This window comes from Pholis gunnellus (genome assembly GCF_910591455.1).
Source record: "Pholis gunnellus genome assembly, chromosome: 19".
In the NCBI taxonomy this organism is placed as follows: Eukaryota; Metazoa; Chordata; class Actinopteri; order Perciformes; family Pholidae; genus Pholis; species Pholis gunnellus.
The window spans coordinates 18,521,116-18,539,905 of record NC_136546.1 but is presented as its reverse complement, the minus strand read 5'-3'; the positions used below and the strand labels follow the sequence as shown (position 1 = coordinate 18,539,905).

At 46.2% G+C, this 18,790-nt stretch overlaps 1 protein-coding gene across 3 annotated transcripts in view; it reads right to left on the bottom strand.

Annotated features, from left to right (window-relative positions):
* Positions 1 to 18,790, bottom strand: part of runx2b (RUNX family transcription factor 2b) — a 39,458-nt gene that overhangs the window by 11,826 nt on the left and 8,842 nt on the right. For 2 of the 3 annotated variants that reach the window (XM_079180584.1, XM_079180583.1), the window contains exons 3-5: positions 9,843 to 10,105; positions 8,324 to 8,480; positions 6,220 to 6,324 (exon numbers count right to left, since the gene is read on the bottom strand). In XM_079180584.1, the coding sequence (XP_079036710.1) occupies positions 6,220 to 6,324; positions 8,324 to 8,480; positions 9,843 to 10,105 (525 nt within the window). Of the gene's footprint in view, positions 1 to 6,219; positions 6,325 to 8,323; positions 8,481 to 9,842; positions 10,106 to 11,190; positions 11,321 to 18,790 lie in introns of those variants that run through there. The other variant, XM_079180582.1, reaches the window with a different exon arrangement.

Sequence of the window (18,790 nt, the reverse complement as noted above, 5' to 3'; positions counted from 1 at the left end):
TAACGATGAGGTAACACCTCTATAGATAGTATCTCTCATCACACAGTTGCACAGTGATCCTAGAATAGTATTATCTCAGCCGTCCCAGAGACATAAGTCCGGATTCAAGTCGCCCCTGCTGATCTGATAACAGTTAGTAAGAGCAAGTAGGCAAACAGACGGTAAGTCCTCTGTAATTAATGGAAGCATTAGATTGGATCTGAGTCTGAGCACAGAGATCTTGGACAAATAGTTAGCTGCTCCCTCATATGTCCTGGCTGAAAATATTCCTTTGAATATCCCCATTAGTTCCAAGGCCTAAAAAGTGTCGGTATGGTAAATATGAAGCTACGGTATGAAGCTAGCTTAGCCTAGCATAAAGACCGGCAACAGGGGGGAAACAGTTGGCTTGACTCTGTCTAAAGATAATAAAATATATTTCAAACAAGATATTAAGCGTCATAAGTGAGCTCTAGAGGTGCTGGAAGGTTGAGCTTGCTACATTTGTTTGTTACATGATCGAGACAATCTTTCTAAAATGTCAGTTTATCCTTTAAAGACCCCCCCCCCCCCCCCCCCCCCCCCCCCACACCAACACATGAAGCTTCAGCTATCACTACAGACACATCACTGGGACATTCTCTTGCCTGCTGCCTGTATAAGTAACACGTGAGGAAAAATGCAGAGCGCCAGAAAATTCTGGATAAATGGGATAATTTATAAATTTGGTGTCGCGTCATGCCCTCTAAGCCCTTCAGGCTGGTTTATGATCACTGGGTGAGCTCGGATGAATGTATCTTTGGGGCTGATTCAGAAAAACCCCCATGCTCATGGAGCCTGGGTTGAATCAGCCAGTCTGTGTTTGTGTGTGTGTGTGTGTGTGTGTGTGTCAGTCATCTCGCAGTGGAACAGCCAGTAAAGCCGATGAATGAATACACTGCCTCCATAATTCACTTCTTTTTTTGTTTTTTATGTGGAGCCCTCACAGTGGCCATGTTGTTTTTGTGAGCGGTCAGAAACAATGAATTATTTCAGGTGGCAATCTGAAACTGGCAGAGCGTGGCTCGAAAAGGAAAAGCGCTGAGTGGGTGAGCCAAGACGCCCGTCTACCATGGGGGTCTGGTATAAAGGGAGAGGAGGGAGGGAGGAGGGAGGGAAGGAGATGAGGGGAGACAACACAAATAGAAATGGAAAAAAAAAAAGAGAAAAGAGGAAGAAGTGAAAAAGAGAGGAGGTGCAGGAGATGAGGCAGCGAGCGAAGGAGAGAAGGAGACGGAGAGAAGGGGGGAGCCAGGCTGTCGTGGAGCGCTGCCAGCCGTCTGTGTGGTCCATGCGTTCCAGCCCGGAGGAAGCAAGCCAGGCAATGGAAGGGCACACACACACACACACACACTTACGTACACACACAGCCATACACAACAATTCCCAAAAGGCGAAACATTTATTGAACACAAAAAGACATTATATACACACTTGTACGATATTGTACAAAGTATAAAGAGCGTGCGCACACACACACAGTTTGGCTTGCGTGTGCTCCCTCTGCACCTCTCTGCTCACATTAAAGTGCTTTGATTCAAATCCCTCCCGAGATTTCTTTTTCTTTTTTTTAAACTGCAGCTCGGGGCCAACCAACTCCAGACCCTCTTTCATAATCGTTATCTCTTTTTATTATTCACTTTCTGCCTCCCTTTTCTCTCTCTTTATCCTGCTGTCGCTGCCTCTCACTGAATGATTTTGTGTTTCGCGTTGTAAAGGCCTTGGCACCTCTTCAAGGAACTTCATAAGACATTCAACTGACTGACTGCCTCTGGAAAAGCCTGCAGTCTTTTTTTTTTTCTTCTTCTCTTCTCTCTTTTTTTCCCCCTCCCTCCCTCTTTTCATTCCTTTTCCTCCTGATGTTTTGGGTGAGTTTTATTTGTCCGGCTCCCATTGTTAAAAGCTGTTTCGAGTAAGGCAGCAGCAGACAGTTTGTGGGTGTGTAACTGTCTGCGAGGGAGAAAAGAGTATTGAGTCTTCTAAAATCCTCTTTAAGTACCTGGATGCTGTAAAAAATATTCTATTTTTTTTTTGTGGACATGCTGCTTGAGGCAGGCACTGACAAGGCATGATAATCCAGAAACGTAATCGGAATAGTGTGGTACCGTGTAATTAGCATATGTGAGGATCTTAGCATTTAGCGCTGAGCATAAACGGCTGTTGTCAAGAAACAAAGCCGATGCCTTACGGCAGGTAATAATACCCTACGAGCGCATGTCACGGCATGTGTGTGTGACGACACAGTTTGTCTGCCTCGTGGTGTCGTCATGACAGACGTGTTAATGAAATCCACTCACGTACTCGAGCTGTTTTCAGCCGAGCGGCACTCAAAGGTGGCAGTTTTTTTTTTTAAAGAGTCTTAATGGGGCGTCGGCTACAAACCACTCCTACAAGGTTGTGTAGGTGTGTGTGTCAAAAATCCGATCAAGAATGAGATCATTTTTTTATTTTCCGCCAACCTCTTCTACTTGATCACATTTAGAGATTATTGTAACTCTTTTTATTCATGTTTAAGAATTCCACTGCAGTTTGGTCTAAAGTAGGGCAGCAAGGATCTTAACAACATTAAGTCTATAGCTCCAAAATGCATCTGTCAACCCCTGGCCCCCCTGTGAGCTGGACCACAGCCTGAGGTCCTCTGGCAAGGGCCTCCTGGCTGTTCCTAGGTTCCCAGGATAGTAACTACAGGTGGCCGAGCTTTCGCTGGGAGGGCTCCCAGGCTTTGGAAGTCTTTGCCGGTGTAACTTAGGCTTGCTGCTTCTACGTCAACTTCATTTAAGTCCCTTCGTATGCATTTTTATGCTCATGATTTCCAACCTGCTATTAGCCACGGTCATCTATTGTGATTTATATTTGACTTCAATTGTTATCTTTGTTATATTTAAGCATTATCTTATCTCCATTGCTATATGAAGCACTTTATATATTGTCCTAAAAAAAGGGCCATACAAATAAAGGTGCCATTATTATTAAAGTTACTCTTGTGAGTGTATACAGAAGCATATCTGCAAGTATTGTGTAGCATACGTGTGTGAGTGTGAGCATGTGTGTGTGTCGCAGGAAGAGTTTGTCTTGGCAGACAGGTCTCCTGAACCACTAATATTGTCTTCAGGCCTTTAAGTAACCAATGCCTCTTCCCCAGACTTGTTAACACCCCGACCAAAATCGAACCAAAACACGACCCCGTCCCCAAGCCCAAAACCCCCCCAGACCCAGCTGCATCAAAACACCAGAGAGCAGAGACGGGCCTGACCGCCAACCTCCACCGCTGACACACAAGTGACAACACACACACACATTACTTGCTCTCAGTTATGCACAGTAACCACTGCAATATGCCACAGCGAGACGCAGTACGTGTGACACCCTATGTTTTTTGTCACCTCCTATGTTTCTCTGTCATCAATTAACTATAATGAGAACAGTGGGTTTGGACAGAAAGCCCAGTATATTGTGTTATTACGGCTTGGCTATTATCACTAAGTTTGTCTCAGCTGACCGCAGCCACCATCAGGAGCAACTGAAAGTAGACAGAACCACCTATAAAAGCATATTGGTTTAAACAGCCACTCCCTGTCTATTAGCTCAAAATGACATTTAATGAGGCCTATTAGCTCTGCCCCGAATCAGCACTGTGGCTACACGAGACTAATGACACGCATTACACATGCTCTCTCTGCAAAACTTGTCACTTGGGTCCACACATAAAAGGACAGATACACATGCATTTGCAATCATATCTACATGGCCAAAGAGACATGCCTATACATGCCTGTACAGTACGTTTGAACACACACACACACACACACGGACACATACGTGTGCACACACTCGCTGCGTTGTTGGTGCGGTGGCAAACCACAGGGTAACCAGGAGCTGTCAAGAGATTAAGCACAATGCGAGCCACAGAAACCGAGTTAGCCTCCCGCTAATAACACAGCGGCCAGAAGGACTTGACTAACCACTTACCGTCACCACACACGTGCTCACACACATACACCGTAACCTCCGAGGGAAAATCATACCACAGATCTTTAAATTGGGCCTCGCTGATATTCGTCACTCTTGACCAAGCAATTAATTAGCTAAAGCTCCAACGCCGCAGTTCAGAGATACGAGCCCCGTCCAGTCGCGGGTGGTCCAACTTTATCCGCCCACTGATATTAGATGAGGAGCTGCTGGGGGAAATGACATCCCTCAGGAAGGCTCATATGGCTGCCATAAGGCTCATCAAACACGCCGACACAAAATGTCCTTCCTGAATCAGACACCCGCAACCAGGCAAGCCATTAACAGGGAGAAGAAAAAAAACTGCCGACAACATCAGGAAAAGTGTAAGAGCGTTAAAAGCATAGAGAGTGGACACTATTTTGAGCTTGTCAGACTAGTTACCAGGCCGTGTTAAAATCTAGTGTTATTGTCAGCTTATTTCCCAGAAACAACACTGTGTTTTTACAGAGAAGGACCACAGAGTGCCAGTGTTTGTCCGGCTTAAGACAGCCCACTGTTCTTTCTCCGTGTGTCTCCATGTGGACCCCTCCCTGTAAGGGGCCCCGGTGTAGCACAGGCCTCCTAATTACCCAATCATTTAACACAAAATAGAGCTGTAAATGGCCGACAAAGGCCCCCATGTGTCAATGAAGCGTTCACAGATAGAAATCGCAGTTGCGCAGACAGCCGGTGCTCTCAGCTGCGAGTCTCTCTCCGTGCTGGAAACCTGGAGGAGGGGAGGTGCGGTTGAGGGGGCACATGTGTGTTTTGCCACCCTCCGACCTCGGCTTAATGACCCCTGAGAGGGAGACGTGTTCTGGCTGTAGTTTCTGGGTAAATTACACCGCCACTGCAATTCTGACCACTTAACAGCAAAGTAAAGAAGTTCAGGGGTTACGTATGATGACATACTCTTTATTGCTTAAATTACTGTCCTGAGACTGAAGCTGGAACACGCAGAATTGAGCTTGTCTCCGACCGCAAATAGAAGGGAAGAACAATGGCCGAAAGTGTAAAGTCTCTTTAAACTGCCAGGCTTCTCTCACCGGATCATCAGGTAATACTGCCTTTGTCTAATGAGCCAGTTTCTCTTCCCATATGACCAGGAAGGCCTTCGAGATCTTAAGACTGCGACTTTGTTGAGAACAAACTGAAGGTTTTTCTAAACATATTCCGCTCCGACTCCCATCTGCTCGCCACCAAATAACGGGACTTGTTTGAAAGTCAACTGACGGGGGACAACAGATGCACAGGAAATGCTTTTGATCAAACAAGATGGCTCGAGAGAGTGAGGAGGGACAGAGGGGAAGAAAGCGGGTGTGATTGCGAGTACATGTGTGCTCGACGATAAGCATGTGCCTTTGTTTCAGGGTGCGTGTACGGCGGAACGGCGAGCGTTTGAGGCACTTTTTTGGCACCACGGGGCAGGTTTCCTACAACGGAGACTGATGGTGGTACTAATCCTACTGTCTGCCGGCTCCTCTGTGTCTCTGTGCGTCCTGGTGCCACATGTGATGGGGCAGTCGGGCGGGCGGGTTGTTTGTGATGTGATATTGTTCATTGAGACGCCATGAGATGAGAATATGTTTTTTTTTTTTTTTTATGAATAGGGAGGAGGGTTGGGGAAACAGCTGCATGCCAGACCAGTTGGCACTGACGGCTATAGTAAAGTTTTTTTTCCCCTCCTCAGTTGTTTTTATATGGCCCATTAAAATGAGCTGATGCTAGCGTTCTGCTACCCAGTGTACCCTCTCAGGGTTATTCTGCCTCACTTTGTTTTTATTTCGTTCTCCCAAACCGTCACATTTGAGGCTGCTTTCAGAGAAGTCGACTTAATTAAATGTCTGTTGATTGCTAATTAAACCCTATCGCAAGCTTTTCCAGTGAACTTTTAGTCCGTTTGTTAATGAACTGGTTTTATACCCTGTCACCGTTTTACCTGGGAAAGTGCAGCCACACCCACAGCTCAGTTAAAGGGGCACTCCACCGATTTTCAAGTTTAGCACTCCGGAGGGAGCTTTGTAATGTTGCAGCAGAGTCTACTTGAAGGATGCTATTGAGTTGCATATTGGGAATTGTAGGATCCATTGCTTCCTAATACTAAATCGCTGTACCAGTTAAAAGGCAAATTAAAGGAACAAGTATGTTGTTGGCAGTGTGTGTGTGAACATATTCCCATACTGTACTGTATGTGCATGCCTTTGTACTCACTCCTGGGCTCACGCGGTCCATCCACGGTGACCTTTATGGCTCGGTGGTAAGTGGCCACTTGTGGCGGGTTGCTGAATACTGTGATTGTCAGCATGAAGCTCTTGCCTGTGGTGACATCAAACAACATCAAATGACATGCCATCCGCAGAGACAATGACCTGCATTCATCGCTAAATCATCCCTAAGTCACAAGTGTGGTCGTGATCACATAACAGCAACATGCAAAATCGCCTTTAAGAGCTTTAACGACAGACAACATTTGGCTATTCGAGAGGGTCTATTTTTGTCATTTTTGGCGGAGCCTGAATGGGAGCTCGACTGGAGGAGCCAGTATCTTGTTATCCAGACTCTCTCCCCGTCTAACGCAGTGTGAGGGGGCGAGAGGCATTTTAATAGTCACTTCCTCTCTCGATAAACCCCGGCAGTTGCTGCCTCGGGGTCGAGTGCGTGTGCGTATACGCTCCCATGTGCACGCTTGAAGAACGGTTATGAATCAGAGTGCAACAGCCAAGTCAGCAGCGGCACTAACGTCTGAGGTATGCAGACGCGTCACTTAGCCATGGCTACGCGCAGGAAACAGGAAGTGGGGGGGTGGGGGGATGGGCAGGTTGCTGCGGCGACTCTTTGGAGCAGCTGTCCGCAGCCACCTACCCACACTGCGTGTCCCCCCCCCCTCTGCACTGCAGAGTACAGCGGCTCACTTGTAAACATGCCTCTTCAAAGCGGTGATGAGATGATGTCGGGGGAGATAGCAGAGCACAGATGCAACAGGTGTTCCACATACCTGGTCGGACGTGCATGAGGGTGAATTACGATATAGAGCGTCACCTCTCTGCTTTCCGGCCATAATCGCTGCTGTCATCTGTTTACCTGTGGTCTAATTTGGGCTTACTGTCAAGACACTCCTGCACCCCGCTATACTATTAACTCTAATGATGTTATCACAGGTATCTGATTACTCTCTAAATTAACTGCCCCTTCTATCCCTGCTGTCATCGCACTGTGGCACCATTTCAGCCCAGCGACTATCAATCCTTGCTCATCTCTGTCAGCTCTCCCCCGCCTCCGTGTGCACGACTTTCAGCTATCTGACATCCTATCAGTTCGCTCTGCTTGCACTCATCGTCGCGGGTATTCATTTCAGACACCTCGTATTCTGATCTCCCCCGGGCTCCTATGTCACTTCCTGTGACTAGATTCTGTGTCACATCTGAGGGACGCACACGCGAGGTCTCTGTGGCAACAGGTACCCGCCACCCTGCCGCTTTCTATACTTTGTCACCTCTCCTCATCTCTCCCGACCGCCTCCGCTTCCTCCTGTTTGACAGCTACAACGGAGAAGGAAACTGAGAAGGAGAGTCACTGACAGCTCTTATCACCATCAACTTATCGTTGGGCGACTTATCGTTTCTGTGAGACTTTGCAGAAAAGACAAGTCTCTCAGAAAACGTTTCCAGTGAGTTTGGAGAGGGCGAGAGCACATCCTCGGTGCCAGATCTCAAATCGTTAATCAAGACGATTTAGCAAGACGGTAAATGCTGCCGCCTTGGCGATGCCAAATATTCAGGGAATGCTACTGGAGCCAATAAGGAGTGTGCCTCTGCCTCGCTGCCTGAGGATATGTACAGAGAGATCAGCTGTGGGGCTGCAGCACCACCCAACATGTTCATGAGCCTGAACTGAGCTGGGTCATGTCAGGTGAACAAGGAAAGGATAAGAAAATAATTAAAGGACTTGTTTCTTGATTGTTATGAGATCACCACTGTCTTATGCAGCTGGACTGATCACGCATAATATCTTTGTCCAAAGCTTTGTTTCTTAAACTAAAAGGACAAAGATCACAAGCAGGAAACAGTCGGCTTTATGAAGCTTTTGCGTCTCACCTGGGTTAAAAAATAGATAAATAAAGGGCCCTCATTTTAAAGCAACACGATTCGCCGCTCAGACGTTCAGAGATGGGCGGTGGGATTTGAGCCGGGAGTTAGAGATCATTATGTGGTCGCCACGAGGGGAATGTGACCACTAATCCACACCACTGAACCTAATAGCTCCTGCTGAGTTGCAGTAGTGTTCCGTGGATGGTTTGTGTTTTTTCGGGGCTCACCTCTGCCACTGCGGCCCACGAAGCGAAGGTCGTTGAAGCGCGCTACCTGGTTCTTCATCACGCCCGAGGCGTTCCGCAGCTCGGCGGAGTAGTTCTCGTCGTTGCCCGCCATAACCGTGACAACAGTCCCGTCAGTTACGTCTCCTAAGGCAACCACCTGCCGGGGGGGGGGGGGGGGGGGGGGCACAAAGCTCAAAGATCAGAAAATTCCAGAACCACTCAGGTATACTACAACATATTCTCTTCCTCTGTTGACGGTTAAAGAACATCGAGACAACTGATTCCAGAAAAAAAGAGGAAAAAGTGCTTCAGTTTAAAAGCCAAAAGTAAGAATGAAATCAAACCTCATTCAAATAATTCATGGAGCTAATGTGACAGCCGTGTTTTACACCAAACCATCTTCCTTCGCATCGTGTTGTTAAACGGATTTAATTTCACCTCATTTCAGTTCTCTAGTGCAGTCTTTAAAACAAAAGCGGCGAAGGCCTCGTGTTATCATTTAGATTCCTGGATACAGATAAAAGAGTGTGAGCAGGCCCACAGAGCAGCAATAATTACAGAGCCGCAGTAATAAAAACAGTTAAATAACACATATTTTAAAATGTGTCACATTTGATTTGGAGCCAGGGCAACAGCTACAAATTTCCACTGGGATGTGTCTTTGATCCATCCTGTAAATAAAATCTGTCAAGTAATTAATAGGGCCTTTCCTGTGAAATATCATGGGAGCAAAAAATGTTCAGAGCTTCAAAAAACGACTGAGGAGGCCTGAAATGTATAAACAATTAGTCTGTGCTGTGTGGGGAAATACACTGTTTTTCTGACATTGCTTTGCTGCTCATTGAAAGTCCAGTAACATCAACATGTGGAGACCGATGAAAGTAATATAGTATAATCATAGAAATAGTGGTTATAATAGGCCTTGATGTGGTTTTAACATATAAATAACATGTTGTAATATAGGTTATTTTAATCATTTTTAACACACAAAAAAAGAATTGAGAAGAGAGAAACATGTTATAAATAACTATGGAAACAAAGCTTTGATTGTGGAATTATTCACTGCGAGGCTATTTTAATGAGCTATAATTGTTATACTTTCCTACATTAACTGATTATTGTCAATAACTGAAAAGTATTTTTTGTTTGTTTACAAAATAAAAAGAGAACATGTGACTCCTTTCCTTCTACGTTACCAAACCTTTGACGTGTATATTCTTTTATGGCCCTTTAATGTTTCTTTTGTATTTTGTAATTCATTTTCTGAATATATTTTTTTTGAGAAAAGATACTTAAATACAAATAATAATAACTTAAATACAAATAAATACAAACCATTGATAACAATTAAATTAATTTAAGTTGTATAAATTTGTTTTTTAAAAGAAAGATAATGCATTCACGCGTTTCTAAAATGTTTGTTGGCCTAATGTTGTGCTCGTTTGTCCTCCGGCGAACACATTGTGGTTTATCCTCTTTTTTTTAAATTCAGCAGCACATCACTGAGACGGGGCCTCACCTTGAAGGCGACAGGCAGCGTCTTGTTGCACCGCCAGTGGGAGGGCAGCACCGAGCAGAGGAAGTTGGGGCTGTCGGTCCGGACCAGCTCGGCCGGGTGGTCGGCGATGATCTCGGCCATGCTGCGGTTTTCGTGGGGACGCAGTCTTGGCACCGCGGCCGCTGCGTCCGGCTGCCCGGCTGGAGAGCTCACGTCGTTCATCTTTCCTGGGACCGGCTGGAGGCTGTTGGACGGCGGACTGAACCTCCGACTGGCGCTGGGATCTACGGGAATTCGCATCACAACAGCGTTGATTATCAAAAAAAAAAAAAAAAAAGAAGGCACCGCAGGCTCTCCAGCTCCTCTCTTTCTTTCTTTCTTTCTTTCTCAAACGCTCGGGGAGAAACTCGGGAGTGTGCGCCGCTTTTCCTAATGCCAACGGAAAATGGGACTTCGTGAGCGTACACCGCGTGTCAAAACCCCTCTCCACTACAAACTTTAGTGGGCGCCTTCAAAACGACAAAATATACTTGTCCGGCAAGAGAGAAACAACCCCTGAAAACGTGATGAAGTTTTAAATGACGAGCCGTTTTTCAAACTTCTCGAGGCAAGCGTCCATGCGCCATAACGCAGGCGTAGTTGCTCGTGTGAGGATATAAATAACATCAAATAAATGTCCGAGTGCCTAATGGGCTATACGATTACAAAAAAAAAAAAAAAGGTCTAAAATGGAACGGTCGACCCAGATGTTAAAAGAAGTTTTTGTCTGTCTTCCTTTAGTGAAAAGTCAAAGCGCTGCTCCAGGTGCGTCATTGAAGTCTTTGTGCCACACTGAAAGGGTCTCTGAGCGCCCGCAGGCGATGTACACACACACATACATACACCAAAACGTTTTCAAAGTCAAAGGAAAACGCTTTAACAATACGTTAACAGAGCAAGTTATAACCCCGCGACGCCAGCAAATTGTGCATATTTTCCGTAAAGTCGCTCGAGAGGTTTTGTAAATAAGCTTAAAAAAGGTTGATGAAGTTAAAAAAAAAAATTCATCGCCGGTGAGATGAAGGAGGCGGAAAATAGAATCCCGTTTTTGTAGCCGTAAATGTGGTTAGCGTTTGGAGGACGGGGTTTCCCGTGCTCAGGCTTTTTGTGGTTTATATAGCTCGAGCGCCCAGCAATTATTGCGCTGATGCGACTCCAACACGTGGTGTCTGGAGTCAGATCCATTCCCTCTGCTATGATCTATCACGCCTATACAGACGACCGGACAGTCAGTGGTCTATACCTTCATGAAACACACACGGGGCTTCACGCCTTTCTCTCTCTCGTTATTCACAGATACGAGTTTCACACACCGACCCGCTGTACGTACCGACATGTTACCGCTCCCCCCGGACCGTCCGCGCGCTCCTGACTCCGGGGATGATCATTTTTCAGTCGGCAAGACGCGTCGGTGCATCCGTGTTACCGTGTAGCGTTGCCGCTAAAGTCCCGACTAAGTTCGGCTCGGGGAAAGGTGCGTTCAGAGAGCCGAGCCCGCGCGACAAGTGAGTTACACTGCTCCATAAGGTAGAGGAGCGAGTGAGTCACCGGAGAGCGGTGAGTCAGGTCGAGGCGCAGGAGTAGAGTTTCAGCCGGTCGCAGGGGAGAGCTGTTGTGCAGGTGTACAGGTATTCTACCACACACGCGCTCTAATTTATGTTCTTCCACCCATGTGGTCGACTCTTGTAAAGCGAAGGCTCTTATGAGAAAGTCCGCTGTATAAAATTGTAATTAATCTGCTGTCCGCCTCATAGAACTTGTACAATTATTCGATATTTACAATTACATGTAAACTATACAGCGCTAAAAGGTGAGCCAATGCGTAATTACGCACAACGCCCTGACTATTCCAAGGCATAATTCAACATGACAGTGGTGGAAAGTAATTAAGTGCATTCACTCAAGTACTGCACTTAATTTGAGTTGTGCTTTACTTGAGTATTTCCATTGAGTGCAACTTCCACTACAATTCAGAAAGAACTATGGTACTTTTTTCTTTTTTTAAAACACCATACTACATTTATTTCACAGTTTTAGTTATTTCTCAACAAACATAAACCATAAAAAGATTTTTACACACCAATAAGACTCCTCCAATAACAACACATATGATAGTATAACCCTCACAGAAGCATCTTTACTGCTTTATGAGTATTGAGTATTTTTTTATCATGTTATATTTTCAACACAAGACTTTCCCAGCATGTTATGATATACTTAACAAAAAGGATTTTAATCTACCACTGCAAAATTGAATAATATAAAAATATTCAGCTTGCAAACTACATTTTCTAAACCAAGGCCAAAAACAAATCCCATATTTTTATTAAATCTAAAAAACAACAACCATTAAAGGCATCTTTTTAACAATGCATGATTACAACATCCCACCGTAAGCAAAAAAACACAACAAATAAAACAACTAAAAATGATTTCATGCTTTTATTTCATGGCTGAAATGTGTCATATTTGAGTGTGGATGCTGCTCTGAAGGCAGCGACTCAGAAGGCCTGCCCTTCCTGTGTCTACTGTAGAGGGCATCATCTACCCTCTGTGAGCCGGCTCTCATCACCCCACCCCACCCTCGGCCCTGATTACCCATCAGTCTCCCAGCGCGTCGTTTTTGAGTGCCACATCACACAGCAGCATGTGTATTTGCCACTCTGCGTTCCTTTTTCCGTTGCTCCCACACAGACTTTTATTGCAGAGAGTCTTAAAGACAAAGGCCTTTGATACTCCGGGCCTGTTTCAAAATAAAAGGGACTAAAGGAGGCACAGCTGTCAGGTTATTTGGGTCCTGTCAGGGCTTTTGCTGCTTGTTTTTATGCTGTAAAGTTGGACACAGTCTTCTACATTTTATAATAAGGTTTCTGTGTTGAGAGAATAAAAAGCCTAAAGCCTGAGGACTGTAAGTAACTTGAAATAACTTGACTTCTTGTGTTTCATAAGTATGTATGTACGTGGGTGTGCACATGCATACATGTCTGTTAGCGAGTGTGTGTGTGAGGATGTGGGAGGGATATATATATAAAGTCTGAAAGCATTGACATGCATCTGGCACCTCGTCATGTGGACGGGGAAGGGGAGAGAAAAAAAAAAGAGTGATTGAGTTACACTTCCCCTCCGTGTGCCCCAAACACCAGAAATATGGTTCACATTGTCCAACATTCTGAACGATCAACTAACTATTCATGGATGGATAAATGTGAATAGTGGTAATTAAATCTGTTATAGTGATAAACATGGCCTTGCAGAAACCGTGGAGCCGGTTTATTTCAACAGAGTTAAGTTTCAGCTCCGATAATATCATTTTTTCACCACTGAATACATTTGGCGTAATGTGGAAAACATCCTTAATGTTGTAGTGGAATTTAATTTAGGAAATGTCGGGGATGAAATAAAAACAACCTCTGAGTCAATTTCATGCCATCAATTTAATCAGCCTAATTATTTATAATGCATATGTGTTTTATGTTATTTTGAGTGAAATTTGAACTGGAATTCAATCTTTTTTTTGTACTTTCTTCTTTCCCTAATAGACTATAAATGTCACATGCCAATTTTTCACTCGTTTTCAGGCCAACTAATCAGTCTTAAATTTGGATTTTCTGCGCCCTGTTATTGTCCCTTCAGAGACAGCGGCAGGAAGAGCCTCTTGATTTTCGCAGCCTGAACCCAGGCCCCCAAACGCCCCCCTCCCAGTGTAGTCGTGACTAAAACACTGACAAGCTCGGCTCATCAAAGAGTGTTTGTCCCATCTGACTCCGCTTTGCCTCTCCGCTGCACGTCCAGCATCTGTCTTCCAGCTCCCTATACAGGATACGGCCTGCATTCACACAGCAAGGCCTGCCGTCTGTCTCGATGTCATTCAGAGGTAGGGCGACCTCTGAGTTTCCAAATCGGTCGTTTGAAGTCCCGGAGACGTGAAGGAGACACCAGAGAAGGCGTTAATGTGCCAGAATACGCTGTTCAATCAAGAAAATACCACTTCCCCGCTTCACTGTCCTGGATTTAAACCCAGCCACAAATCAACTCCTGATTAAACGCCAATGCTGTAAGTTTTTACGCAAGTATTGTACTGGTGTGTTTGACCTATCCCGCTCAGTATTAACAAACTTAATATCGTGTAGTAATGAATCAAGCATAAAGCCCTTCATTCGATGCGGCTGCTTGCTCGCCTGGTGCACAGCTGGATCGTCTCTCTCAGCTCTGGTATTATTCATCTACTGTGTTACACTGGCTCGGAGTCATTGCACAGTAGGAGAAGTCACTAACAGTGACGAACCACAGTGTACCACATTGAGCAGGATGTGCGTTTTATGATTTATGGTAATATTGTATTTCTGCTGCTCAGTTTCAATTATTTGCTTTCAATAAAAATTAAACTCGGCTGATGCTCGCTGGCTAATTTTCCCCGTCGAGATATCAAGCGTGTAAAGAAAGTTTCTGTTCTCGTGCCCACTTGGAATGACGGAGACAGTGTGAACCGCTAATATGTACGCACACACGCCATCTTTAATGTCAGCAAACTAAAGCATGCAGAATCTCTTTCTTCCCCAGTCTTTTTGTTTTTACAACTGTCAACATCTTCACATCACTGACAAACGCAGAGACACAAACAAACACACTCTTAAGGCCCATCTGACCTCACTATTGACACATCATTTTGGAGAGGAGGACAAGCAAGAGCTAAAACAGCGCATCAATAGTGTGGTGCAACAGTGTAAGCGGGACACACCCGACTCGATGGGTTCATGGGCGCACTTTTAAATTTGACGATAATAATATATTTGACTATATAATAAAAACACAAGAGGCAACACTCTTCCTCCGTCCTTCTCCTTTTCACAAGCGCATACTCTCATCATTCAGGAGGAAAAGTACAGCCACTTAAGACTCAGGATAAAGGCTCCATTTCACAGTGGTGCATTTTTCAAGACACTTAATTATAGCTTTCTAGAGGAGGGCAGTGACGAGGCCCAGGCTTTTTCAGCTCTAACGGGATGTTTCCATGTTTGGCGGGCCACCAGAGCAACCTGCCTGCCAGCTAACCAATCAGCGAGCCCACCAGGCCCGGCAGCAGAGCAGCCAAAGATCCAGTCTATTAGCCCGTCAACCAAACCAACCAAGAGAGCAGAAACTGGGGCCACAAAACCTAGTCGCTCACTTAGCTGGACCTGGGCTGGTAGTCGGCCAACCCGGGCAGTCGATTTGTGAACCAGCTAAGCCATCAGAGGAGGATGACGATGGGCAGCAACTTCACTCCTCGTGACTTCATCTACCCGACCTCACCGACTCATTCATGCGCTGATCCCGGATCACAGCTAAGCCCTTGATGACTGTTTGTCACCGAGCCCGTGACATCACCGTGAACCGTTTCGGACGAGGATGGCACGTTCTGTGATGTGTGTGTGTGTATGTGTGTGTGTGTTTCACGGAGCGTACCGCCACAAGTTTTGTGTTAGACCTTGAGGTTGGCTGGCGTGGCTAACCAGGTTTGATGTGTTCGTCTCTCGGTGAGAATACAGAAAGAGTTTGTCTGATATTTCGCTCCGTTCCTGAAAATGGCCGAGAGCAGGCCTGGAAAGAGATGGAGACACGGAGGGGGCGGCTGCTCACTGCTTGTGGCAGGAGGGTAGAGGAGGAGGGAGGGAGGGATGGAGGGAGGAGGGGTATAAAGACAATTTCCTCTCTGCTCTTATTGCTCTGACTGTCTGCCGCCTACCGCCTTCATGGAGGTCCCTAATTGAGATCACTTGTACTTAAAAATAGGAACAAAAAAGGAACTTCTGTGGGCTGGGAGATGGAGAGGAGAAAATAAAGCAGTAATATGTGACGAAGGCTGCCATTAAAGAGTCCCAATGAGAGATCTGAGCGACTGGGGCGCGAAGGGCGGCAGAGAACTCTTTCCCCGTCTGCCGGGGAACCCTCAGATGTTGACGTGTCACACGCCACCTGCTGTCACAGCGCTACAACAGTGCGAGTGCGTGGGGCTTTCTGTGTGTGTGTGTGTGTGTGTGTGTGTGTGTGTGTGTGTGTGGCTCTTTGAAGGGGGCAGAGTGACAGCGCCCGGGGCTGAGGCCAGACATATGCCACAAAGGGGGAGTTCAGTTTTTCCACTTTTGCATGCAAGTGTGTGTGTGCGTTACAGTTTTGTCTTTACATAGCTGCAACAAAATATCTGTTAAGTGATCAGGCACATTTGGCTCTATGCAGCCGTCGTGTCATTAGCGCTGCTATTATTAGCCCTTCACTTTAATGCAGCCGCTCCACCAATCTGCCTTTTCCCAGACTCAGTCCCGGAGTGTCCCCAAGGCGCACTGGTCCCCCCCCCCCAAAGCATCTATCACTCAATCAGGTCTGATCGTGCCATTAATCAAACAATGAGCCCCCCCTCTTCGGAGACCAGTTTTGAAGGATTGGCTTGGAGGAAACGCAGCGTATCCATGAGTGGTACCGGACCACGGCTGGGAACAGGAACCCTGTAAAGAGCGTTTTTCTTGGACCGAGACCCTCTGTAGGTGCTAAAGACAATACAGACACTCGGGCTAGGCCAACATTCCACTTTACACTTTTCCCCTTCCTCTGTGTATTTCACTGGTCTACTTCCCCTCTGCAAACTAGCCGGCTAGTATCAAAATATTTATAGTACATCTGCAAGACATGCTGTTCTCATGTATCCAGGACCGTTTAAGCCCTGTGTTCATTATGCGAGGTAAAACTAATACCAGATTTATCGGGGCAGATTTCTCTCTGTTCTCCCTCCTGTCCAGGTAGTGCGACTGAGGATGATTTATGTGAGAACCGAGTCAGCCCAGGCGAGATAGATAGAGTGACCGCACGGCGAGAGAGGCAAACACCCAGCGGCCCAGACTCGCAGTCGCAGAGGGGGCTATCGGCTATCGCTCGCCGGTTTCCTACTGCTCCTGTTTCGAGCCCGGTGGGCAGGCAAGACAGGACGGACGGTGACTGGATGGCGACGGAGGGAGAGGAAGGAGAGGAGGAGGTGAGGATGTGTGCATATGAACGGAGGCAGGGTGGAGGAATGTCCAGGTGCACTGGGTCCAAATCGATAGGAGGAGCTGTAGAGGAGGGCCAGATGGAGGGGGGGGGGGGAGTCTGCCATTGATGCTCAATTGCACACAGACATAAACATAGACGGGTGAACCCACGCCTTGAAATGTACCATATGCATTTTTTGTCTCAGAGCGTTTAAATGTGTTAAATATACTATATGCTTTGCTTGGCCATCCCTACAGACCGGGTATCATGAATATAACTGACGGTATGTGAGCGTATATCGAAAAAGCCAAAGTCCTGGCATTGCTTCTTCCTTTGGGAGGGGTGGGAGGGGGAATCGATGTCAAGACTGTCAGTCAGCATGTCAAGCACTGAAACGACAGCCAATCAGATAAACAGGAAATGAAAACAGTACTGGGGCAGGCGCCGCGAGCAGCCACAGCACTGAGTCGAGCATCGAGCAACAACGCTCAACTTCCGAGGGTTTGGATATCGCTCTCCCCCCCTTTTTTTTTTTTTTTTTGTTGCCAATAGTCTTCCTGATCACAATCCAGCTCGGGAGCCGGTCCAAAAAAACGCCGAGCATGAACTCTGCAACCTGGAGCCATACATACTGGATCGGATTCCAAACCGTTAAAGACGTGGAAATGGCCCCCGGGAAGCCCTCGGCTTGTGAACATTTTCGACAGGCCTCGCGTCTGATTCTCTGCGTGCCGAATGAGTTAACAGATCAAGTGGAGAGTGTCACTGCTGATGCAGCACACTCGGAGATGCCTAAAAAACCTTAGCCTGTAATTACACTGAGCCTATTAAGCTACTGGTCAGAAGTGACTCACAACAAAGGTGGGGGTGTAGAGGGGGAGAAAGGGAAGGGTGGATGGAGTTCACTTTCATAGCTCTCAGCCTGAGATGTCCTCAGACAAAATCAGTTCCAGTCGTCTTTGGAAAAAGCGGGTTCAATGAAATTTCACACAAGATAAATGGCTATTGTGTGATTATGCGACCTATGACCCTGTGTTTTCCGCACACGCACTCAGAAGTTGCCGGTTATTCCAGGACGGGGCCTTTTCATGTCGCGTCTGCTCTGCCTCTATAGCTGAGGCTCGGATGACGCCAGCTTCACAGCGCCTGCAACGCGTCCCCGAGCAGGGAGGCTCATCGACTGCTGGGTCCCACGGGGAACATCAATTACGTTGTGAAATGCCGTCCTTCAAACACAATCTACTCTGTGGTGTTGCATTATGGCAAAGCTGAGAATTCGAACGTCACACGCATTAAAAATCCCTCTTTGGCAACGGGTCTGTTGGGATGTGGTCTCCGGCTGACAATTAAATCGTCCGCTCGGAATACGCTGTCGCTCTGGAGGCGTGAGATTTACGGCGGATAATTTCACGAGAACTGATCATCTTTAAAATGTTTTAACTGGATTTTACGGCGTCATAGATCACTCTGATGTGTTCGTGTGTCCTCCAGAGACTGAAAACTGTCCCCAGTAGTTGCAGAACTCATTTACAGACGATTAAAGAAGCTCTAAACGACCCCACCTCCTCGCACTGAAAAAAAAAAGTCTTCCGCCAAACTAGTGCTCTATTAGCAGCTTTCTGGGAAAAGAAGAAAAATATTTGACGCTTTACAAACCACACAGCATCAGCACACAGCTCTCTGAACATCTTTTGAGTCCAAGCAAAGCAAAGCAGCTTCTACCAATAAAGAAAACCTTAAAATTATAACAACGGTATACAAGGTTAAAAGCTGTAAACATTAAACCCGCGTTCACATTGCAAGGGATTCTTTTTCATTAGTAATTGCCTCACACTGTGAGCCTGATGATTGGGTTATATTTATGATAGGCCCTCAGGGCCTGCTTCCCTCTCAGTCTCTCTTGTGTCTATAAAATCTTTTACTCTCGG